This window comes from Lygodium microphyllum, chromosome 14 (assembly GCF_053477565.2).
Source record: "Lygodium microphyllum isolate KBCC chromosome 14, Lygodium_microphyllum_v1.1.10, whole genome shotgun sequence".
Lineage (NCBI taxonomy): Eukaryota > Viridiplantae > Streptophyta > Polypodiopsida > Schizaeales > Lygodiaceae > Lygodium > Lygodium microphyllum.
The window spans coordinates 127,185,927-127,212,513 of NC_141148.1; the positions used below are offsets into that span (position 1 = coordinate 127,185,927).

General features: G+C 42.2%; 1 protein-coding gene across 3 annotated transcripts in view; it reads right to left on the reverse strand.

Moving 5' to 3' along the window:
- LOC148026092 (AFG1-like ATPase family protein) overlaps positions 1-26,587 on the reverse strand; it is a 52,962-nt gene that overhangs the window by 14,056 nt on the left and 12,319 nt on the right. For all 3 annotated transcript variants that reach the window (XR_015693187.1, XM_087693342.1, XM_087693341.1), the window contains 4 exons: positions 20,255-20,397; positions 20,014-20,112; positions 19,178-19,329; positions 4,387-4,466 (listed from right to left, as the gene is read on the reverse strand). Coding sequence is in view for 2 of the 3 variants with exons in the window: in XM_087693342.1 (XP_087549468.1) it covers positions 4,387-4,466; positions 19,178-19,329; positions 20,014-20,112; positions 20,255-20,397 (474 nt within the window). In the remaining variant the exon portion in view is untranslated. The remainder of the gene's footprint in view (positions 1-4,386; positions 4,467-19,177; positions 19,330-20,013; positions 20,113-20,254; positions 20,398-26,587) is intronic.

The following is a 26,587-nucleotide window of genomic DNA, read 5'->3' on the forward strand; positions in this document are numbered from 1 at the left end:
AGACACATTCCAAATATGCTAGCTCAAGCTAACAACCTCATGAATGAGTACATTCATGCAAATGAAGGCAAGGCACCCGCTTTACCACATGGTGAGCATGTTGTAGCAATTTTGGGGATGGATATTGTATTGCAGCAAATTGCAGTCTTCCATGAGTGGGCTGCCATCTTCTATTTGAAAGGTCAAGCTTCCCACATTGCCTGTATCTGGGAGTGGCTTGAGGCATTGCTTTTAAATCATGATTTGTGTGAGGAAGCTAATAATGGACAGGAGTAAGCTCCTTTGGTTGAGGAGATTTATGATGGGCCAAAAGGGTTCTTAAAGATTCTCTTTTGCGCCCTAGAAGCTCATGCTCGGGTAACGCACAAATACCCTTGTTTTTGGATAGTCAATTAATTCATGTTGTTCTATGGCAGCCCACAGAGGAATTTCAAGATGTTCTAAGGCAAGCATGTCCCATTTGGGTGGAAGTTTATTGATGTCTACAAAAGGCCAATGTGGCCTATGAAACAAAACCAAAGAACATCCATGTCTGATGCCATCTCATTAGTAAAGTAAAAACACTATCCTAGTCTAAAACTAGTATCTAAAAAACTATAGAAAACTGGAAATGTACATCTGCAATTGTATGTACGAGGTATGTAGAGACTGCAGTTGTCTCTTTTGATCTCAAGATCAGCACGTGTTGAGAAACCATCTCATACAAAAGGCCAATGTGGCCTATGAAACAAAACCAAAGCACATCCATGTCTGATACCATCTCATTAGTAAAGTAAAAATAGAATCCTAGTCTAAAACTAGTATCTAAAAAACTATAAAAAACTGGAAATGTGCATCTGCAATTGTATGTATGAGGTATATAGAGACTGCAGTTCTCCCTTTCGATCTCAAGATCAGCACATGTTGAGAAACCAACTCATCCAATACCATTTCCCTCCTCCATTTCTATTTTTGATCTCCACGTACATCCCCAAAAAGGCTTTCTGGGCACCTTCCAAGAGAGTCAAGGCACCATCTGAGAGACTTTAGTGGGCGTCAGTCTATGTATATAGACTATATATATGGCATCAACTCCACCCATTCTTACACATCCCACATTCATTTCTTTTGACATTTTGTCACTCTCTTCGATCTCTACACTGCTACTCACACCCCACCCGGAGGATATTGCAGTTCATGGTCTTCGTCTCTCCTTGCACCATCTCATTCAATACTGTTTCTCTCCATTTCTATTTTTGGTTTCCATGTACAGCCCCAAAAAGGCTTTCTGGGCACCTTCAAAGAGAGTCAGGTGCTGATTGCCAGAAGAGGATAAAGAGGGAACAACTCAAGAAAAGATGTTAGAAAGCTAAAAGTGGGAGAAGAACTTCTTGGCGAGCAGCTAGCTTTACAGAAGGGTCAATGTATATATCTGTTAGAAGGGCTGGAACTACCAAAGTCATATGAAGTCAAGATATCTTATCCAGCTTTGATACCAGCCAAGTTTGCAATTGAACTTTTGAAACAAGGTTCCTTCCCAGCAATCAAAGGAGGAAGGAGACTCTTGAATACTGAGAAATTGATGTTCAGACAGATGAGAGCCCAGTTGCTTGCCACCTCCTCTGTGATCCGGTCCCTCCTGCCCCACTCCCTAGTCCAAATCTGCTCAATCTATCTTTTCACCTCCTCCCTCCTATAGATCGAGTCAGAGATCCGACAGGATCGTGTGTCTAGGGCAGATGGTGGGGGATCAAGTGTCACGAGAATCAGGCAGTGATCGAACAAAGTGGTGCCCGCCAACTACCCTATCTGGCCTCCGCAAGAGCATCCCCACTCTCCCACATAGAACCTGTCCAACCGCTCCAGCAGGACTCCACCTAGCCGCCTATATCCCCAAGAGAAGTCCAGCGACCTCTCCCTCCTGTGGAAAGCTGGGTCTCTCCAAGCATCGCGTGCTCCTACTGCGAGTAGAAAGACCTCCCATGCCTCCTACTCCTCCCCAGCCATGCCCTGGTAGTTTCCGCCTCTGTCCTGCTGGTCCTCTAAGGCCTCCAGGTTGTTCAAGTCTCCTCCAACAATCCAGGAGTCCACCTCTGGGAGTCTTGCTGCGATCTCCACCCAGAATCTCCTGCGTGCCCTAACCTCAATAGGGACATAGACGTTGAGGACTCCAAGGCACGAGTCCCCAATATCCAATCTGATCCATAGAACCCTCCCTGCCACTATTGTCCCGTGGTCTCATACACAGCCGGTGAGACTCGGGCCAATAGAGGTGCATACACTTCCATTCCTGCCGTGGGCATCGATGGTGTGCTCCCAGTAAGTGTGTGAACTGCCTGGGAGTATCTTCCCTACTTACTGGGCCTAGGTGGGAATGAGCTTGTGCTCCTGTAGAAGTAAGATGTCAATCCCTCCGGCAAGGGCAAGCTGCAGCTCTTGCCAAACAATCAACTTCCTAGAACCACGTGCTCCACTATAGTAGAGGCTATTCACATTCCAAGATGCAAGATATAGACTCATAGGGAAACCTGTGACTGACCGAACAAGCATCTGTTCGGTGTGGAAGTTGTTGACGAAGAAGAGGGGCTATGAGGCATGCGGATACGCTTAGCTGCCGGCTTGGACGGTGAACTCCATTCCCCCATGGTAGCCCTTGGGCGGACCATGGGGGTGATAAATGCGCCAAGTGGTACCACCAGGGCATCTATCAACCAGGTTGAGAGGCGAGACTCTATACACTAGTAGAAGCGGGTCGCCTATACCAAGGGCCACTCGATCACATCCATCAGAGCTCTCCACTACGGAGGGGCTTAAAAGATAATGCTTAGATGTGGGACCTTGGCCCCAACCCACCAATTAATGTCCATCATACAACCTGGTCATTGCTGGGAGAAAAGTACCAATCCACCTTCTCCCATCCACTGGGAGATGTGGTTTGCCACCTAGCTCTTCACCTCCTCCTCTATCTATGTTATCGTCCTATCTCCTGTGTGAGAGGTCTGAAGGAAGAAGGCATAGTTTGGTCCATCCGGTGGTGCTAGTAGATGGACCTTGCTGCTCCTTGACTTGCATACCACGAAGATTCCCACCTCTAGGGGTAGTGGAAACTCTCTGCACTCCGCAACTCTCAGGTACGACGACGGCCCATTACAAAAAATCTCCAGTGGTAGCAGCTGCGCCTATCTCGGGAAAGTGTGCTCGGTGGCATGGACGGATGAGTTGGTGGCTGTGTTGGGGAAGGGGGGGGGGGGGGGGGAAAGAGGAGGGGTCACCTCTGCTGGGTGGGGGTCAAGGGGGGTAGTCGGCGAGGGTGATGATGGGGAGGGGAAGGATGGAGAGATGAGAGAGTGGTTGGATACACAAGGCCGGTGTGGGGGGGGCCGGTAGCTTTGAGGGGGGGAGGAAAGGAGAGGGTGTGGGCCCACGAGTGAGGTGGCCTGTGACGCCTCTGTGGGGGATGGATGTGTGGGCCTGCCAAGTGGGGCGATGATGGGGGGACCGTGTGGTGCTTTGTCCCGGGGCGGGGGGGGGGGGGGGGGGAGGAGGCGACGCTCACCCTCCTGCAACCTACTGCTATGGCTGCGTCTCAGGGGCTAGTGGTGGCCCCCCTTGCCGTCTCCCTTTTGTCGTCTTTGGACTCGTTTAAAGCCATCCATATCCACCTATGGGCCTATCGGCGATGCCGCCTTGGCACTGAAGCACGTGTACTCTGTTGCTTGATGCCCAAAGTCATGGCAACGTAGGCACTGCCCTGGTTGCCCAATCACAATAACCTGCTACCTGAAAGAGTGACATCTCCATCCAAAGAGAGTGGCTCTCTTTCCCTACATGATTTTATAGGATCTCATCCCTTGTAGATAGTGCAACACGTGCAAGGTAGCTCTCGAATAAAAGAGTATAGGAGTCTTCACCAAAAGAAGACAATAATGCCACAACAAAGAGATACCTCACCCCACATGAATGAGCTAGATTAAGGAGCACGGGGAAGAGAAGAGAGGCCTTCCTGCAAACATAGAACTCTGGGGGGCGCGGGTTGTGGGGGCGGGGGCGGGGGCGGGGACGGGGGCGGGTGGTGGGGAAATCGACTACATCATGTAAAGAACTAATATATGCAACCAACCAGCCCACATAATAATTGGTGAAATTGTTGCAAAAAATCCTTCCCTTCCCATCTTCTGCCCTATCCCTCCTCCCTGATTGTCTCTTTTCCCCCCCTTCGCACTTTCCCTTGCACTCCCTCCCTCCCTCCATTTCTTTGTTCAGAAATTCATTTCACTTGCATGATGTGATAGAAGGATCACCTTTGTAAATGTTTTGTGGTCTAGTACATTCTTGATGTTATTTAGTAAGCCATTAATGTAGCTTTTTTTCTCCCTCTTTTGCATGCAAAGCACATAGGTTTCTTACCCCATGAAAATGGAGTCTTCGGCGATGTTTGACTATGCCATCAGCTGCATTGTAAAACATATCCATCAGCATCGTCTTACCTGTAGAAAAAATCATATATCAGATATCACCATGCTTTGATCATGCTTATCTTGGTAAGCCTATTTCCAATGCACAAACACTTACATGAGAAGACAAATGTTTAAGTGTGAGTATCATTACTAACAGAGGAACTACTGTGAGCATGAACGAATTATCGTTGTTTTGCTTTTTAGAGAAAAAAGTGGCTACTTTTGTTTGCTCAAAAGTCATGTGTGGCAATACCTGGGCTCAACAACATAGCTGGAACAGAAAATGAAAAGTCATATGTGGCAATACATGGGCTCAACAACATAGCTGGAACGGAAAATGAAAGAGGTCTCAGAATAGCTGCAGTTGCATCAAATATATGAAAGTCTCAAACAATGATTAAGAGGGGAATGGGGCAGAGAAGCTACAGTATACGGTTATAGATCCATTAGAGGTGCCATTTTCCAGCCTAAAGAACATGGTTGTCATACTGCTACATGTGGAAGAAGACCTATCTGACCTCCTTATGGTGAAATAAGTCACCTTGAAGTTGCTTTCATGCTCTTTGAGCAAACAAATTATAGGAGCCTGCCAGGTGGGATATATCTTGGACTGCTATTCTCACTGACCACAAACTATCAATGGGCCTTCCAACTATGCTAGTATGCAAGGCTTCCTATAGTCTCACAAATCTTTAGACAAGCTACAACAGAGAGTCCCAATGGCTAGGCAAAGCCTCTAATTTAACCACTAGAGAAGATCTAGCCTTTAATTTGACCAGTATACGAGAGCAGCTTGCACCCATAGTTGACAAACCTGCAACAAAAAGCTATCTAGGCAATGCACCCAGCTCCGCCTCCCTGTGAACTTGGCCTTCAATTAATTTTAAGGGCAGTAAAACTTTAAACCATGTATCAAATTAAACACTTCAAAAGAAATAGTGCACAAAAAAGAAGTGAAGCTAGAGTGAACCTACAGAATTATAGAGCTTCCACCCAGACACCAACACAAATCAGCCCAAAACCTTGCACCCCTTGCTGTATTTCTTTAGGTTTTATTCCATGAACATCATATACAAGAGGCAGAACTTGGGATTCAGATCTGGCAGCATGCAACCACTTCTTGCATAGGCAAACATCCATCCCTACACCACAACCATGCAACATGAACCCAGAAGTGCAGGACAACACTCTTAATCAGTTCTGTCAGTAACATGCAGCCCAGATCTGATGCCGCATGACTTACAGTAGTTCACCACAGTCAATCTACTTCACGACTGTATGAGCCAGCCTCCACAATGGCCAGAACAGACTGGTCCAGCTGAGAAAGCCACTATTCCAGCCAGAGACAGCCAGAACCAGTATCAACTATACCAGAATAGCCACAATTGTAATCATTACAGCCATGGCAGTGATCTACACAGCCATGACTCAGTCGGACAGCCAAGACTCCTACTTTTATCATAGTTATGGGAAACCAGGAAACAGAAAGAAAAACAAAAAGAGGAACAGAAACCGAAAGGGAAAAAGTTTGGAGTTTTGGGAAGTTTCTAGTAACTTTAGGGATGAGAAAGGCTAAAAAAAGAACATGAACAGAAACAGGAACAGGAACATTAAAACAGAAAAAAATGACATTTCTCAGGGTATCTAATCACTATCATTTTTATAGACCCATCCATCCTAAAAGTAAATTACAGCTGTTCCCTACATTAGAAAGTAAAATATAGCATTACAATTCCAAAACGCAGGTCTTAAATTAACTCAATATGACACCGTAGGTTTAGGATCTATCCACTAAGACAATGCACAATTAAATGACTTGCGAAATTACTCTGGGCTGTAAGACCCTGTATGCCAAAACACAATGCTTTGGCTTCTTCAAGCAATGCCTTGGGCATCTCTCACAAACCCTATCCTACTATTGCATCAACCATGGTCGGAGTGCACATGCTAAAGCAGGATTCAAATAAGTATAGACAAAGAGCAAAGAAAGAAGATGGACAAAACCTAAATCCACTATAGAAAATGATGGCCTAAATAAAATGGATTGAACAACTGCACGTTGTGGAGAAAAAGAAAGCAAAGATCATGTCTCTTGCACCTCCTGAGTTCAACTCAACACTAAGAAAAAAGTTCGTATGTGACTTGGAATATCCCTACGAACACATTACTTCTCCAAACCACAACACAACTCAAATCCTCACATCAGTGATCAATGACTAACAGAGCAATAGTGGAATCTATTTGTATGGCCGTCAAAGTATCCCAATGTGGGCCTATAAACACCACGAATAACGGAGTATGGTCAACAATTATAATAATCGTTTGTTTTCATGACTTAATATTTCAAGAAATGGAGAAAATAAATACTTAAATCTAACTATGACAATTATCCAAAAAATTACATCCATGGAAAGGTAAAAGTAATGGAGACAAGATTGAGGGTGTACAAATGTGCATACATACATGCATCACTTACTTTGCAATAAAAACAACTAATTTCTTTACAAGATGAGAGTAGAAAAAGGGAAAATCAACATTTCTCTATTGATAAACAACAATATATTAATATGGTTGTTTTCTTGTTTTTGAAATGGAAAAAGTGCTTGAAAAGGGTTGCTGCAATGAATTTACAAGTCTATTGTCCAATAAAGTAAAACAGTAGCAAAGAAGAGGGAATATGGAGGTATTCAATGATGGAGTGGAGGATGATGATGGAGATGGATAGGGACTAACTTTAGGCTATCTTCAGCTATTGTACAAGAGTTTACACACAAAAAGACTAATATAGAATGAGGAAAAATGAGCTCTCTTTATAGAAGTAAGGGGAGAGTTAGTACAAATAGGAAAATTGAAGCACAAGACAAGTGTCCAAGCCACATGTCATGAGGTGTGACAAGTGGTAAGACACTCAGAGGCTTATGTAGCAAGTGTCCTCACACTTGTCTCTCCTCTATAGCCTTCCTTTTTGGCCTGAGTACTGTCCAAAATATAAACAACCAATTTTAGTGAGCTCTACCAAAACAAAAAAAATTCTATTTTTAGAATGTCATCTCTATATTTTAGCATTGGCATTTTTAGGCCAATCAAAGGCTTCTAAAACTTAGGGACCTAAAATTAGGGATTCTCTAAAATTTAGGGATCCGCCTTCCAAAAATAGGCATCATGTAAAAGCTCTTTACGAGTATATTACAAAAACAATGCCAAAATCTTCATATGAGTTTTGTATGCAAAGATATGTGCATTTTAAGCTTTAATCCTACATGTCGTCACATTGTACAAACATTTCATGATCATGCCATCTTGCTAATTATAACCATTTGTTCTAGAGGATCTAGCCCACACTTCAAGACATTAGCTCTTTCTGTGTGCAAGCTTGTCCCTGATATGCTTGAGTTCCAGTTTAGATGCCCAACTAGGTCATATAGATGGAAGTGTATATTATCTTTTCATTAAACCATAGTCTAGGTCTACCATAACATGTAACTATTCATCAGTGGTCAATGCTAATGCACTTTTCCTTATATCTAGTAAGTGCAAATGAAACAATTTTAATAAACAATTAACATGCAAAATAATAGAAAGAGTACAAATTCATTTTCTGTTGTGTTATGATACGGCCACAATTTAAAGGTGACACTCTCTCTTTCTCAATTGACTTGCTTCCTCTCTCTCTCACTTCTTAGTAACCACATGCCTAGCATAGTGGGCGTGCACACATACAATCCACCTGGAGTGCTAGCATTTTCTTGATCTCCATGATGGCACTTCCAACACGATATCAAAACCATCTCTAATCTCCCTACATCACTTCCAAACTAATCATCATGATTAGTGACTAATCCATGTGTACTCACATTTAAATTTCAAAAGCCTAGAATCTCTCACCTAACTTTTGCAACTATTTGCCTCCAATGGAGGCATAAGATCTCTTGTTCCAATGGAGGCCTAAGATCTCTCTTTCTATTTCGTCATTTTGAAAATTATATTGCAAGTGTCTTTTTTACATCATGGCACTTTGTTCTATAACCACAAATCCCTACATTGATACGTAAATGTTGTAGCATTGTTGTTTTTTGCTGAAATAGGTGCAGTTTTCTCGAAGTCAAATTCATACTTTTCTCTCTCCACAACATATCCTCTAATGAGGTACCTTAGGGCTTTTGTTGGCCTATTAGTCTCTCACTTTCACTTAAAAGCTTTCCCCAAAAAATCTTCCTCTACATAGTATTCACAGCCTGTTTGACAACTATAGCTAGGGTTTTGAGCAAGCTTCATGGTTTAGATATTTTTGTCTCCTCTACCTCAGCCTCATTAGTAAAAAGGCCCATATTCTTTTGTTTAGTTTTGCAAAACTCAAGCAACAATATTTTGAGCATCTTCATCAAAAAAATTTAGTGGCCACTGCTTTCCATTATGAAGGAGAAGATAAAGTTTGCCAATCTCATGAAGTCTTACAAGACGACAAGCTCTACTAACAATCTTAGCTCTAGAGGGACATCAAGCTCCATCAAGATAGCTTCAACGACTTTCTTGAGACTTCTTTGAGTCCATGTGCTTCAAATGTCTCATTTGGGGACAATCACTCATCAATGATCTCTCCACTGATATTTAGTGGATGGCTAGACATTCTTGGACTTCACATTGATTTAGGAATGTTGCTTAGAAGTCACTCCATAGAGTGCAAGCCAATTAGCATAGCATGTGGCTACTATGCTTGGCCTTTCAAGAAATTTTCTCTACATCAATACATGAAAATTTTTTAAGAAGAATACCGAGTGAAGACTCCAACATAAAGAGGTTGGAAAAACTTAATCTAGTGGACACTATCAACAAATACAAAGGACCTAGTAGCTTGGACATGATGAAGCTAAAAGGTTGTAGTAGCTTTCTATTCTAGTGGTTGGTTGGACAAGTATTTTGGGAACATTAGTGGTTTTCGAAATGGTACCAGTGATGGTAGTAGCCTAGTAGCCGCTTGATAGACAAGATGTAAAAGTCAAGTTCTTCCATATAACAATTGATGTAAATACAACCAAGTCCACATGAGCCAACAAGATACCATGTTTGGACCATGAGAGGGTGTTAGAAATATTATGGTCCTACATATATACTGTTATGGTGCAAAAGCACGAGAGCAAGTACTAAATATCAAGCATGGAAAAGTGTTGGAAAATAATAACCAGCTATGGAGGAGAGAAAAGAGAGACAATGAGAGTGTGCTGAAGCAAAAGAGTAGAGTGTACTTGCTGAATTGAAAGAATGAGAATGAAAGGTACAAGATAGGTCTAAGATAGACCTAGCTCTAACTCAACTAGAGTTAACTGACTACTCTGACTCTAAGAATGGTGACACAACTTATAACTTTAGTTGTGTTCACACTAAGAACTGGAAAAGAACTAAAGACTAAAACATTGGGCACTACCCATAGAATTGGCAAATTCTAACACCCCCTTGAAGTGCCTATGTGGTAAAGTACAAGAATGATCAATCACCAAAGGGTAGCAAGTTTAAGGACTTACGAAAAGCCTCAAACTTCTCACGAGGTAGTGCCCTGGTGAAAATGTCTGCAATATTTTCATGTATAGAAACATACATCAAGCTAATCTCTCCTGCATAGCATCTCTCTCTGACATAATGGTAATGCACCTCAATATGTTTCATGCGAGAATGAAACATAGGATTTCGTGCCACTGCAATAGTACTCTAACTATCAAAACGAATGGGTGTAGGACCCTCCAATGGTAAATGTAGATCAGCCAACAATCTGCACAACCATACACATTCCATTGTTGTCGTAAAGGCTGCCCTAAACTCAGCTTCACAAGACGAGGTAGCCATCGTGGGCTGTTTCTTGCTTAGCCATGAAATGCATGAATGGCCCAAAAAGAAACAGTGTCCACTAGTAGACTGTCTAATGTCTACATCACCATCCCAATCTGAATGATTGTAAGCCTGTAATTGCAAGTCTCCCCCCTTGGAAAATAATAATGCATATGACTAAGTACCTTGCAAGTATCTGAAGATCCGCTTAACAGCTTGCCAATGTATAGTCCGTGGACTATGCATATACCTACCCACCTGAGAAACTGCATACTGAATATCAAGGCGTGTGTTGCAAAGATAAATAAGACAGCCAACAACGTGGCTGTAAATTGCAATATCAAACATCTCTTCATCATCATGCATACACAGCTTTAAGCCTGGCTCCATAGGAGTGCACATAGGTTTCCAATCTTGAATATTAAACCTATGTAACAGCTTATCCACATGCTATCACTATGACATGGTGATACTATGCTGATTTTGGGTGAATTGAATCCCCAAATAATAGTATAGACAGCCCATATCTAACATAACAAATGAATGTTTTAATTCAGCCTTGAAATCTCCAAATTTTGCTTCGGAAGGTCCAATGAGCAGCATGTCATCAACATAAAGAATGATAATCAGCATGTTCCCCTTTCATTCTTAATGTATAGAGTGGGAGCAATTGGATTGTTTTTTAACCCTTTGCTGGCCAAATATGCATCAATTTTAGAGTACCATGCATGAGGAGCATGTTTGAGACCATAAAGAACTTTGTTTAGCTTGCATACCATGTGCTCTTTCCCTTTCACCACAAACCCTAAAGGTTGTGACACATGAACATCCTCATGCAAATCCCCATTCAAGAATGATGCCTTAATATCCAATTAATGTACCTTCCAACCATAATTTGCAGCCATAGTAATTACACATCTCACTATACTCATACGCGATGTAGAAGCAAAAGTCTCTTCATAATCTATGCCCCTCTTCTGTGCACAACCTTTTGCTACCAACCATGCTTTGTACCTATCAATAGTACCATCAGTCTTGCATTTGAGTTTAAAAACCCATTTTGTGCCAATGGCCTTCTTGCCAAATGGTAAATCCACAAGATCCCATGTAGAGTTAGTGGCAATACAGTCTAACTCATCCTACATGACATACATCCAATGTATATCTTGTTGAGCTTCATCCAAGGAAGTAGGCTCATCATCATCCAACAGTGAGCTCATAAATACATGCTCGTCACAGTCATCTACTTCCATAAAATCAGCCAAATGGACTCCCCCTACATCATGTGTGCATGTCTAGCAGCCCTCCTAGTGCACTGAGCTAAAGAAGCATCCATTTTAATCTCCTAGAGAGTTTGTAACAACCATCTCGGGACTATTTTTGCTGCATTTACAGCAGCCCTTCCATGTTGTACTGCATGTGACAAACCATCATCAATACCCTACTGTTTTGGCACATATGGTGTAGCAACAACTTGTTGTATTATGTTTGTCCGGCCATTTATAGCAGGCATGGACTCCAAAGAAAGTGGCAAGAGACCCTCAAAGACATCACCAATGTCATGGGTGGCTGGCATTTGAAACTAATCATGTGAAAATGCAGCATTTTCAGCAAATATAACATCCCTACTGACAAAAGCTTTCTTTGTGCGTGGGTCATACAAGCAATAGCCCTTGCTTTCCAAACTATAGCCAATAAATATGCATTTACAGCCTTGTCATCAAGCTTCCCATTGAAACATGTGCATAGGCTATGCAACCAAACACCCGAAAGTAGTCAACCTTGGGTTTCTTGCCATGCCAAGCTTAAAACGGGGTGGTCGTCTTTACTACCTTAGTGGGTGCTCGATTCAACACATGATTTGCACACTAAAGGTCTTCTAACCAAAATTTATGAGGCAACCCCTTGCTTTTGAGCATACAAGTCATCTCCATAAGAGTGCAATTCTTTCTTTCAGCAAGGATATTTTGTTGAGGAGTCATTCTAACAATGGCTTGATGCATAATGCCATGATCAAGTAAATATGTCTCAAAAGCACGAGCCATGTATCCCCCCTCTATCCATGCGAAGTGTTTGCACTTTCAAGCCAATTTCAGCCTCAAGCTTTGCAACAAGATGTTTAAAATGCATAAACACATCAAATTTTGCTTTCAGCCCATACACCCATGTATACCGAGAGTAGTCATCGATAAACGTAACAAAGTAAAGATGACCTCGAAGTGCATGTGTCCTCATGGGACCACAAACATCAGAGTGAATAAGCTGCAATTTCCAAACAGAATGCACTATGCCATCCTTTTTTAAGGCAAATCTATGCATCTTGCCTAAAAGTACATCCCTCGCATGCATGAGGAGGTGGAGTCTCCACCGGAGGCAATGCATCTACTATATGACACCTCTAAAGGGTCATCAAACTCCCAAAACTCATATGTCCATAGTGGGCATACCATAGCTCCGCATTCTACATAGCAGGTGATAGAGTAGTGTTTGTCAAAGCATCATGAGACGGTGCATCATAGGTATCCAACAAAAACAAACCCTTATACAAGGTCCCAGATAGCCTAAGTGCATAGTCCATCTCCCTATCTCTGACAATGCATTTGTCATCATCGAAGATGACATGAAAGCCATCCTTGTTAAAAGCAAAGATAGACGACAAGTTCTTTGTAATGCCAGGCACAAACAAGACATCTAGAAGCATGAAGACAAAACCATCTGCAGCAGTAATAGTGATTGTCCCAACGCCACAAATATCATAATTGTTACTATTCACACATGTAACACACTTCCCAGTAGGGGTTGAATGCAAAGAGAAAAACAAACACTTCCTAGAAGTGATGTGCTTTGAAGCTCCACTGTCAAAGTACCATGTTTGTTGCGTTTCAAAAGCATTAAATACTAAATCAGCCATTGAAGAATCATAACTGCAAGTCAGAAATGCATAGTCCTCCACAAAGTTGGTCGAAGCATCACCATCATTAGATTTGTTGGCTGATGTCTCTTGGACAGCCAAACCGGAGTCCTTTTTCTTCTCTATGGCTAATCTCTTACAGCATTCATCAATACGATAACCTGGCTTCTTACAATAATGACATTTTCCTTTCTTTTTAGACTTTTATATGTCTTGGACAGCCTTATTTGATGGCTGTTCAGCATCACTCTTTTGCTTATTTTTTACATTTTGCTAGACTTTTCCTTTGCCTTTGAACTTGGAAAGCATAGCCACATCTCCTCAATGCAATGCAATATTCTTCCGAGTCTATTCCTCTTGCAACAAGAGGTCTTCCAACTCCACAAATGTAAGGGGTTGTTGCCTCCTTCCCCCACCCCCTCCCCCCCCCCAAAAGACAAAATCAAAGAGGTATGGAAACCAAGATACAACTCTGGAAGAGAGTTCACTGTGATGTTTACCAATTCAACATCCTAAATGATTTCGTTCACATTAAGCAACTGCTCCCACAAATCCTGTATGTGAGTAAGGTGATCTGCCATGCTATCACTCTCATTTATCTTCGCATTGGCCAACTCTCTATAAAGATAAGATATCCTCAGCTCGTTATGTATTGCAAATATACGCTCAAGTACATCCCATGCTGATTTTGAGGTCTTACAAGACCGAATGTGTGGAATGATCGATCTTTTCACTAACAAGACAATCAAAGAAAGTGTTTGTGCATCTTTGAGACCCGTCTCCTCTGATTCTCGGTAGGAGAGAAAGAAGGGGCAGCAGCACCAATAGCTTGTCCTCTAGCGTTACCCTGAGGTATTTGAGATGCAAGACCTCCTGGTCGCTGCAAATCACCTATAACATAGTCCCACAAGTCCTTCCCTACAAGAAGGTTGCAGACCATAAAATTCCACAAGTAGTTTGATCCATCAAGTTTATCCTCTTGAGTGAGGATACCAAGGATGTTGCTCTAATCATTAGTCCCCTGACATGCCATGTTGTCAATAATGGACAAAAATCAGCAACCAAATACTTCTCTACTAAAGTATAGATTATACTCCTCAAAGTACCAAAAATCCCCTAGAAATTATGCAACAAGTACCAAACTATCATACAAATGCCAAAGTGTACCCAATTTGATCCAAATCAACACACTCTATCAAGAAATAATAGCAATGCACTCTTGTACTACACCTACCTCGTAATGTGTGCCCTCAAAGGAACAATTTACAGCAACTTAATGGCGATTCTTACCAAAATTTACTGGATTTTCCAAAAAAATTTACTCAATCTGACTGTAACAGCAATTAAATGTTGTACCACTTGTTTGCTGCCTTGGAATGCATGTCAAGAAAAATCCCTGAATTTCTTCCTAAAACTACAAAGAAACTAAAGAAATTTGTACCTTACAGCTTGAATTTATGCAGTAATGCCACCTCGGGGTGCGTGCCAATAGTGAACAACAACTGGAATCTGCCTTATGATACATGTCAGAGCCTCTAGGACAAAAAGCCCCAAATTTCTTACACAGATGTCAATGAAATTATACAATGTTGGTGTTTCCAATGAAGATTCGCACGTGGGACTGCAAACCGGACAAAAGCCCCAAAATGTTTTGCAAGAACGCCAAAGAAATTGTGAAATTTCTTTGAATTGGATGTCAACTTGAACTCTAGGAGCGAAAATTGACCAAAGCCCCAAATTTTGGGTAGCACAAGCTGAAATTTGGAAAGAAATGGCCAAAATGATGGGAAATTGCAGAAATTTCGAAAAAAAACCAAATCTAAAAATTAGGGTTTCTGCACTTTGCAGGAAATTGCAAGCAAGACTGAGAATATGGCGGGTAGAGGTGAGAAAATAAGGGGCAGAGCTGAAAACTTCGCAGCTCCTCCAAAACAATAGCTCCTCGGGCTGCGTATGGGACTGCGTGTAGGGCTGTGCGCAGGCTGAAAACAGCAACAGCTTGTGCTTCTCTTCCTCGAACAGAGAGCTGGCTAACAGCAACAGGACCTTAGGCGGGGCAGCACCAGTTGATAGTGGCTGAACTGAATCCGCACGTAGAAATTGCCCTAATACCAAATGTTGGAAAATGGCAACCAGCTATGGAGGAGAGAAAAGAGAGACAATAAGAGTGTGTTGAAGCAAAAGAGTAGAATGTACTTGCTGAATTGAAAGAATAAGAATGAAAGGTAAAATGTAAACGCCCCGAACAATGTAGTATGCTTAACAATCATGAAATTCGCTTGTTTTCGAGATTTGATATAAAAGAGAATGAACACTTAAAGATGAAAATGAAAATTACTCACAAAATTACAGCCATGAAAATGTAAAAGTAATGGAGACAAGATTGAGGGTTGAAGATGGGCAAAATCCCCCCCCCCCCCGAAGGAATGTATTTCTGCTCAACCCAAGTCTCTTAGGAAAGAGCTCAATTACAATCAACCTGAGAGTGAGGAGAAGTAATTCTCACTCTCACAAGATCATGCAAAGATGTACAAACACACATGCATTATCTATTATGCAATGATAAGAACTGATTTCTTTACAGTATGAGAGAAGAAAAAGGGGAAATCAGTCTTTCTCCATCGTTGATCAGCAGTACATGGATAGGGCTTGTTTCTTGTTGCTAAAATGGAAGAAAGAGCTCGAGAAGGAGGTGCTGTAATGAATTTACAGGCTTGCTGTCCTGTAAAACAATAGTGATAGAAGAGGGAATATGGAGGAATTTGATAATAGAGAAGTGGGGGATGATGATGGGGATGGATGGGGCCAGTTTCTGACTATCTGTGGGTGCTGTACATGAGTTTACAGCAAAGAAAAATGATGTTGAATGAAGAAAAACGAGCTCTTATTTATAGGAGAGGGAAGAGCTAGTACAAAAAGGGGAAAGTGGAGTAGCACAAGACAAGTGTCCAGCCACATGTCATGAGATGTGACAAGTGGTGGGACACTTGGAAACTTGTGTGACAAGTGTCTTGACACTTGTCTCTTCTCTATGGCCTTCCTTTTTGGGCTGAATACTGTCAAGAATAGAAACAACTAAATTTAGTAAGCACAGTCAGAGTACCGAATTTACTATTTTTAGAATGACATTCCTATTTTTTAGGACTAGCATTTTTAGGCTAATTCGAGGCTCCTAAAATTTAGAGACCTCCTAAAATTTAGGGACCCCCCAATACGGGTGTCATATGAAAGCTTTTTCCGTGTAAGTCGCAAAAACGGTATCAAAATCTTCATGTGACTTTCCTATGCAAAGAAATGTGCATTTCAAGCTTTCAGCCCACACATGCACATTATACAAGCATTTCATGATCATGCCATCTTGTTGATTGTAACTGTCTGTTCTGGCGGATCTAGCCCACACTTCAAGGTATCAATCCTTCCTGTGTGCGAGTCTAACCCTGATATGCGTGAGTTCTGGTCACAGGCGCCCAATCGGGCCATATAGGTGGAAGTGTGAACTATCTTTTCTCTAACCCACCGCGTGGGTCCACCATAACCTGTGACCACTCATCAATGGCCAGCTCCAATGCACTTTTCTTTATATCTAATTAGTACAAAGGAAACAAATTTAATAAATCATTATATGGACAAATTAATAAAAAAGGATACAAATTCTGTTTCTATAGAGTTGTGACAAAAAGATAGGTCTAAGATAGACCTAGCTCTAACTCAACTAGAGTTAACTGACTCTAACTCTTAACTCTAAGAGTGGTGACACAACTTATAACTTTAGTTGTGTTCACACTAAGAACTGAAAAAGAATTGAAGACTAAAGCACTGGGCACTGCCCATAGGACATGGGGATGATTCTTATCACTCATCTTCCATCTCCAAAGTATGATGTCTTCTATACCAGCTTGCTTACCTCTAGGACTCATGACACTTCTGTGGGAGAAGTTAGCTCTGATTGTTTTGAAGCACAAAGTGTGACCCAAGAAGACTGGAGCCAATAGATCTAGCTTTAGTAAAGCTTTTACTACAGATTTGGGAGGGGTAACAAGAAGAAGCAAGTTAAGCACTCAAAGACTTCTTCAAGTTTTGACACCAATTCAAAGAAACCTAAACACCCACATTGTGGAAAAGGTACCCGTCCTGAGGAGAAGCATTGGAAAAAATACCCTCACCTTCATTTGAGAGCAAAGAATGAAGCTAAATTATCTAAGTCTTCCTCTACCTCTACTCCAACTATTACTTATGAGTCTATGTTCCTTCACATCCATGAGATGGAGGAGTCTTCTTCTTTGGTTGTCTTGTCTTCAAAGGGGCCTTATCTCATTGACAGCAGTGCTTCGAGTCATATGACTCCTCCAAGAGATTTGCTATAAGATCTCTATCCATCAAAAGGTATAGTCACTATTGTTCACATTTCTTTGGTGCCTATTAGTGGTGTTGGCACTTTGCCGATATTGCCTAACCATCCATCGTGCTTCATTTTTTAAGTCCTCCATGTTCCAAAATTGGGTTTCCTAGTCCTCTCAACTCATGACCTTACTAGACTTGGTACCTTGATTGTGACAATAACCATTACAATGTATATTTATATTCAATAGATATGTGTTTTTGTATAGCAACAAATTGGCATGAGAGGGAGCTATACAAGCTCCACTTCCCTTCCATTGTGCAAGGCCCTCAAAAGCAATCTTCCATAGCCACACCCATTTGTTCCTAGTTGTGCACCACCCATCCCACAAGTTCCATCCCATCCCCCACCATCCCCTTTAGTAGTTCCCCCATAGCTTCCATCCCTTTCAAAGGGATACACTATTGGTAATGCGACTATCAATTCCTTGGCCCTTTGTGTTTCGAGGGGGATTCTCGAATTCATAAGGAGTTTCTTCATCAGCATTGACACTTCTACCACCCTTGGATCCATTCTGTCCTCTCTAGCCTTCAGCCACATCCAGGATCTAAGAGGGGTATTAGCAGTCATGCGCCTTGCACAATCAGCTCTTGCTTGTAAGCCTTTAGCTTGAGTCAAACAAGGACATTAGGAGCTCTGACATTCTATCTATCTATCATTTCACATGTTTTGATAGAGAACACAGCTCTTTCTAGAGCTTGCATTACAATGAGTTTCTTTTTCAGTAAGTTTTAGTGTGTTCACATTGGCTGAGGTTTATTTCCAGCCTTTGCATTTCTTTTTCAGTGGCTGGAGGGTGTATTCTCACCAACTTTATGAGGCAATCAGCACTTTTTAGTGGTTACTGCATTCTTTGGCAGGTCAGCCCGATTTTTGCCATGTCTGATCAGCAATTGGCCAGTTTTGGCATTTTATGGCTACTTACAGCCATCTGCCATTGGCTGGTCATCATTTTTTCTTGCAAATTCAGCACATCCAACATTGGAGACTCTCCATCTCCCAGTGCTGCCATTTGTCATCAGCCTGATCTGGTGCCCTCATTGACAACTTAGGCTACATGTAGCAACTCTGATCAGTCCACCTTGTATTCAGCTTTCGTTTAGAATTCAGTGCAGATTTATCACTTCCATTCTCTTCTTTCATTGCAGTCTTTCTCTTCCCTTCTCACTCCGTGTGCGTGTTCGTGTTCTTCTTCTGTTGCACACTCTCACAGCCTACAGGATACTAGGTCATGTGATCCTTGCTTAACAAAGGCCCCTCATCAATTGCATGCATTATTTGGTGGGCCCACACAACTTTTACCCTTCCCTTGATGTAAGAGAATCTCTCTGCAAAGCAGGGTGTAGTTTCTTGCTTCCCTGTTAATAATTTATTAAGTGCTACACGATTTGGACTTGGTTTTCACATTAAATAGTAGATAACTCCTCTACAATAAGGAAGACTAAAAATGAACACTGTCAAAGCTTTGCTAGAGGTTTGCCAAGCCAAGTTGTATGAAAGCTTAGTTGTGTGAAAAAATCAAATGTGTGGAACCCACAGAATTATATCAAGTAAAACTGTCTTTTAACACAGTAAATTGCAGTCTCAACATTGGACATGCCAATATCTTACCGCATCCAACACTCCCATAGACATAGATGCCTTTAGGACCTAAGGGTAATGCAGGTGGTGGGCCAACTTGTTGATCCAACTTCTTTTCTCTATTGATGCGAGCCACCATCCTCCCTGCACCAGGTTCTGCTTTCTTATTCCTTCGTGTGGCCCTAACAAACAAAAATAATTTGAACAAAACCTTCAATTACTTAGCAGAGCAATATGTTTAGAATTCACTGTGCCATTTTTCCTATGCCATTTACATTGAGGGATAGTGATTAGACTAACAAGATTCAGATAACTATATGCAAATAGTCAACGTTGTCAAACTTAAAAGCATCTCTTCTAGTAGCAACTAGTTTTATACTTTATTTTTGCTTTTTGCAATAACAAAATCTCCTAGAGACCATTCAGAAACAGATGTAACCCTCAGAAAACATACAGCAAGGGCTACAAAAGATAACCCCTCAGAACATATACACACAGGGGTTTAGTAGAAAGATATTCCCAGAAAGACAATGAGCCATGATCGCGTAATATCATGAAATGGTGCATCTATTTTGTATAAGCCTAGATCACTACATTCATTCCAAAGATGCCTTAAGGCAGTTCCACAACATCTGCTTGGAGAATTTAGTCAGAAGCTGCCTTTGATAACTCCTATGCACTGCATCCTTGTTCTCTCTATTCTATGATTAATGACGGTCAGTATTCCAAAAGAAAACATGAAATCTAATCTATATCATAAAGCCTCTACATGAAGAACTCACGAGAAGAGAGCTCTGAACTTGTGATTCTCATCAACAGAATACCAAAGTGACTAAATTTTTGAATAAACCCTTCAAGCCACTCACATGAACATCTGCACTGCTCTTTCCTTGTACATATAGAGAGGCTCGTCTCTTCTTCCCTCAGCTTCATCTGACATTGCCTTTTCTAATCGTTCCTTTAACCTGAAGAATACGGGTAACATCTTGCTTACAGCTCAACTTTTCATGCCTCCAAAATTCTTATCCAGAACCATAACAGCTGATACACAAAGATTATCAGACAAGGCAGAGAAACAACCCAATTCACCCTCATCATTTTCGTTACCTGGAAAGCCATTTCTGCACAGAGCCTTTCTTTGACTCCTCCATCCTTATCTTAAGCTGATGTTGAGCTTCTTTCTCTGCCTCCTCTTTCAGCAATTGTTGTCGCAACTGATTCCTTTTCATTCTCCAATCATACAATTTCTCCTGCCACAATCATTGAAATTTGAAAAATTAGTTCTGAAAGTAAGTGAGCATGCATATGACCACATTAGAAAGCAGTTGAACAGAAAACTCTCCTAGTGCTATGAAATAAAGTCCATATGATGGCTATGAACTAAGCAACTGAAGAGATAGAAATGCAGAAATCTCACATATGGTACAAACATGGCAATGATCCATGTGAGTGCGCATGCAGAAGCAACCATGCACCTGTGAAAGAAAAAGAGAAGAAAGAGAGGAAGAGCACAAACCCTAAATCACAAATGAAAGAAAACAAGACTATGTACAATGCTAAAGACAACAAAATAGGCCCCTGCACAACAGCCTATAGGCAAGATGAGTGAGGTTGCCAATCGGAGGAGAGAGAACGGATCTCATCAAGGAGAAAAGAGTGTGAGGATGATGGCTGGAGGAGAAGACTCACGATAGTAGATGATAATCACAATAGCAAGGAATAGGAGAGAAGCTGATTGCAATAATGAGAGCACAAGAGGGGGAGTTAGATATAGCCAATGAATCTCTAAAATTAGCCAACCTGCTGAGATGCAGGCCAAAGCACTACAATGTTGCCGCCTAAACAGGCCAACCTACTTTGGATGCTGCCCACTACAAAATATGTCTGCCCCTGGCCAAAGAAAGGCCATGGTCATCCAGCCTAAAAATGTGCCACCCAACCTACAATGGGCATGAAATGCAAAGAAAGGGGGACAAATATGGCTGGAGTGCCACATGGCATGCTGGTAAGCCCAAAAAGACCATGGGCAAGTCAAAGAAGGCAATTATTGTGAGAGTGCACAACAGAAGAGAAACACAAACACAGAGAAGCACAGAGAGAGAGAGAAAGAGAGAGAGAGAGAGAGAGAGAGAGAGAGAGACCTATTAACATCTCTAGAAGGCCAAAATGGCCTATGAGACCATAACTAATACAACTGGCATCATCATCTCTCATCAGAGAATAAGACAAAATTATGTCCAAGTCTACATGATAAATTGAAATGGAAAATGAAGAATATGAAAAACTGAGAAACTGAAAAGCGTATAGAATATCTCCCTCTCAGTGTAGGGAATCCACCAAGACTTTGCAAGCTACCCCTACCTGACTCGACATGGTAATCTTCGTTTGTAACAAGCAATCATGGCGCGAATGTGTCGCATTCCCATATCAGCATGCTTGCATTGCCGAGCAAGAACCCTAGGGCATCATGCTCTGCATATCGTTGTAGCTCTATCTACTGTGATGCCACCCGATGATGTCCCTCGATGGCGTTTGTCAGTAGGAGATGTAGTGTCTAAGGTGGCGGTGGCCAAGGGGTCAACTATATTGAAAAAGTCTGTAATTGCTTTCTGGAGGGGTGGATGTGACTAGGGTTGCCTCCGATCCCGTAACAATGCTGCTCTGCGTCGTTGGATCTCTAATAAGAAAAGGCCCAAACATCTTTGGTCCTGATAGTCCATCACCCGTCTCAATGGTCCAAAGCCCTCCTTAAAGAAGCATTGGTAATGGCCTCGGATATCATAGTATACACTGCATCTACAAATGTAATGGTCCTCCGTCTCTGCCTCCTATCCACAGATCTGGCAAATCCTCTTGCCATCTTCGTGCCTAATGGGAAAGGGGGCTTGGACCAAGTCCTCTCTGTCTCCACTTTAGTGATGTCTACTCTAATGACTCTATTCAACTTTGAACGGTTGAGACTCAAAGTGGGACAATCAAGACCGTAATCGAACAATGGCAATCTGTCTATATTCATGCCATGCAAGTTCCGCCACGTGTTCATGTGTACATACCAACACTGTCTATCTCCCTTCGCTGCAAGCTTGAAGACTCGAAAGCTAGCCTAGGGTATCGGTCTTTAGGGAGCTGCCATATCCTCTAGAGGAAGGTGATTGCCCAGAATAGTGCCTCAACTACCATGGATGCTGCACCCAATTCTTCTCAGATGTCATGGGGACGTGAAATTTTGAGATGCTTTAATCTTGCTAGTAACATTTGATTAAGTTATTAATCAAATGTGAAAGGTTGTTTAGCACATGTGATGCACATGGCAGTTATTTCATGGGAACGGGCCAAGGACCCCGAGGACATAGTGGATGTTAAAGGCAAAAGTTGTGTTAAGTTATGCCAACTGGGTTTTGGTGGTCAGTTGGTGCCAGGTTGGACCCTAGGACAATTGTTTGGCCATTAAGTGTCAGTGGTGACACTAGGGACTAGCATTAATTAATTAATTAATGCTAGTCTAAGGGTCAACAGAGGTTGGGAACCACTCCAAGTTGCAAATGGCCTAGCCAATTTCATTACAGATGGGCATGTTTAATTTTGGGCACGGTCAAAAGGGCTGAAATTAATTTTCAGAATTAATTAATTCTGAAAAATTAATTTAATGGCTGAAAATATTAGAAAGGCCGTCACTTGGCAAAACTTTCCCATGCAACTAGGGAGAAGGCTGTTGGAGGGTGGTGGAAGTGGAATTGCAACCGTTCGGAGCTTGGTAGAGGGAGAGGAGGTGATCAGATTTGACCGTGAGAGGCAACGACGACTAATCGCGCGCCGCAATAGGACAAGGGGCAGCAGGATTTCTCTTCCGCCTCAAGAGAGGCGGCGGTAGAAGAGGAGGGCTCGCCAGCCGAGCTGATGTTTTACCCCCCTTTTGAAGTTGTTGGTGCCATCAGATTTGTTATCAGAGCTACGAATCAAACGATACATTTCAGCTGATTTTCTCTCTCTCTACAGCATTCTCTCATCTCCTCCAGTCTATGCTCAAACATTCTCAGTAATTCTCAGCCATTGGTAGTAGAGTACAGCCAAATTTGGTGGACAGCAAAGAGTTTACTGCTGTAAACCCTAAATTACAGCAGTAATTAGGGTTTAGCAGCCACCTTGGGACCCGTGCCATCAATCAAAGGCATTGTACACTAAAATCAGCACCGGAAATTCGTGGAATTGTGAGGATTTTAGATGCCAGCCCATCTATTGTGAACTTGGGGCAGCATTTGACCAGTTGGGGTTCCATTAGACCAAGTCCAGTTGGAAAATCAACACTTGTGGGAGTGGCATTTTTACAAGCTCTCCTTCTGTTTTGTCTATAGTAAAACTTTTCATCTTTAGTTGGAGTCTTGTACCACCCCTTTGATGCAGTGCCTCCTCTGGTCAGAGTCCAATTGGTTGTGTGTCAAGTTCAGTCTCATGTCCACTGGTTTCTCTTTTAGTAGTCCCTACCATCTAGCAATCTAAGACATCCACTCAATGCCAGGCAAGCAAGTCCCCCTGCCTGTTTGACTGATTAGAACCCCTCCTTGGAATAGACTCACTATTGTGCTGGGAACAGACCCACTGTCGATCGATCAGTAAGCCGTCATTAAACTGTCACTATAGCATAACATGTCAATGTGTTTGAAACACAAAATGTAGCTGTAGCATAAATTGTCATTGTGACATAAGCAATCACTGCAGCATTCAAAGTATCATGGCAGTATTCTTGCCTTGCACACTGAAGACATTCCAGTCAATCACTATAGGTACATCCCCTCAGACATAAGTTGTTCCCCCAATCAGAGAGCATTATAGCACTACTGTCGCAGAACCTTACAGCATTACAAATTACTTTCACACACATTACTATTCATTGCACACGATCATTATTGTTGCATTCCCTGCTCACGACTGCATTCATTTAGACCAGCAGGAGAGAATGACTATATTCTCTGGTCACGACTGCTCGCGACTGCATTCATTCAGACCAGCGTACAAGAGAGACCTACTCACGACTACATTCCATTGCACCAAATGCATCATGTCACACCACGTCCCTCATGCCAAGTACATCACACCACGCCAGGTATGTCACGTCAAAGATTCGTCACGCCACGTCCCTCATGCCAGGTCACATCACAAAGAGAGAGAGAGAGAGAGAGAGAGAGAGAGAGAGAGAGGAAGTAGAAGATGAGAGAATGCTACACTGACTGAAGAAGAATGTTGATACAATGGAGATGGAGATGGACTGATTAGTCCCTACACGCAACCCAAAGTGTTAGTGAGGACACCAAATCAAGCTAATGACGATGGCAACACCAAGCACAGAGAGTTGAGTATCAGAGTGTGCATCTCCAAAGGGAAGATTGAAGACTGAAGAGTGTCTATGTTTGCCAAGTGAGGGGTGCGGCTATAAATAACAAAAACACCAAAAAACTGGCCAACCTGATCCTAAAGAGGCCATAAATACTAGTCAATCAATAGTAAAAGCTGAAGAAAAACACAAAAAAATAGGGAAGACCTCACAAAAAATCCTAGATGACAATGACAATGTTCGACAGGTGTAGGTAGACAAACAGACTATGGAAAGCAAGCACTGGCCTAGGAATGCACACAAGAAGTTCATAAATAAAGAAAATGCACAACACCATTCACGGAGAGTCAAAGTGTTAGAGTATCCATGTGCAAAGGGAAGACTGAAGACTGAAGAGTGAGTATGTCTGCCAAGTGGGGGTTGTAGCTATAAATACACCCCCTCTCACATCTTGGGAGTGTCGAAAGACCCAACAACCTCGTGTGATGAAGCATAGAAGCGTGAGGCAAAGGCTTTGTGAAGAGATCAACTATGTTGTCCTCCGTGGGACAATGGGCCACCACTAACTTGGAATCCACGATCTGCTCTTGAACATAGCGATACTAAACCTCAATGTGCTTCATGCAAGCATGAAACATAGGATTCTTTGCCAAAGCTAGAGCACTCTGGTTGTCAATATGCAGCTCCATAGGTCTAGGCTAAGGAAAGCTAATCTCCACCAACATGCAGCAAAGCCAAACCACCTCCATAGCTATAGAACATAAGGCATGATACTTTGCCTCTATAGAAGAAAGGGCCACAATAGGCTGCATCTTGCTGCTCCACGAGATAACTCCCTAATCCAAGGGAGAAGGCATAACCTGTAGTGGACCGGCGCGAATCCACATCAAATATCTAGTCAGAATCACTCCAACCAAAGAGAGTAACTCCCTCTCCATACATGATCCGTAGGATTGAGTCCCTTGTAAATAACAAAGAGCACGCAAGACCGCTCTCCAATGCTCCTAAGTGGGAGCCTTTATGAAGGAAGACAATAAAGCCACAACAAAAGAACCATTTCACCCTAAGCTGCCACCTCCCCATTAGAAGGTTGCTCCCTACTATGTTTACTAACCACCTCCTATCATTTTCAGCCAGGCGATAAGTTGCTGATTGCACTCTGCATTCGGATAGTCTTCTTGATACCTATGCCCCTTTTCTGCCCTTCCCAGCAGCTGCCCTGATCAAAGTCACCACTGGACAGCTGCATTTTTGGTTCAGCTCAGGTCCAATACTGTTTCACTGCTCCTGGAGGTTACCTACTGCCCCAAGACACTCCCACAAGTCGCCTCTTGATGCCTGCCCAATCCTGCATCAGATTCTGCTCCAACTAGTGATCATTACTCAAGATCCGTCTTTGGTGGATGTCACACTCCGCCTTCTACCTCAGCTCGCTCCCATGAGAGCTACTGGCTGTTGGACAGCTTTGCCATTGAGCATTCTGTACGCTTCCATCCATCATCCATTCATTGAATTATCTTCTTTCTAGTGTTTTGTGTTTCTTGTGAGTGTTTGAGTTCTCTATGTCTCAGTCATGGTCACACACTCAGTGTTTTCTTTTGCAAACCTTAGCGTATCTCCACAGAGTAGACAAAAACAGCTCAATCAAACAATGCCAAAGCTTCAAATGTGCCCCCATCACCCCCTCCCCCAAAACACTTGAATTGAGGCTCACAAACAAGAGTCAAAACACATAGAAAGTGATTAATAAAATCATGATTGCTAACACTTCTTCCATTTAGGAGTTCCCACAGAATCTGGCATTACTGCTAGACTACTTATATTACTAGCATTCTTCCCACAGAATCATGGTAGACAGCCAAAGAACATTTATTCCTTTATTTCTTTATATTTCTAACATGTAAAGAAATTTATGTACTTCTTATCACTAAGGTGCCCTTAATAGAATTTTCTCTTCTTGGAGAAAAGCAAAGAACACAATAGCTTACCAATCCGAACCCTCAAAAGGCCAACTTCTAACCCTTGGTCAATCCATAAACCTACCAACCTTACCTCATTTGTAAATATAGACAGAAAATCTGACTGCACTCAGCCACCAAAAAAAAAGAGAG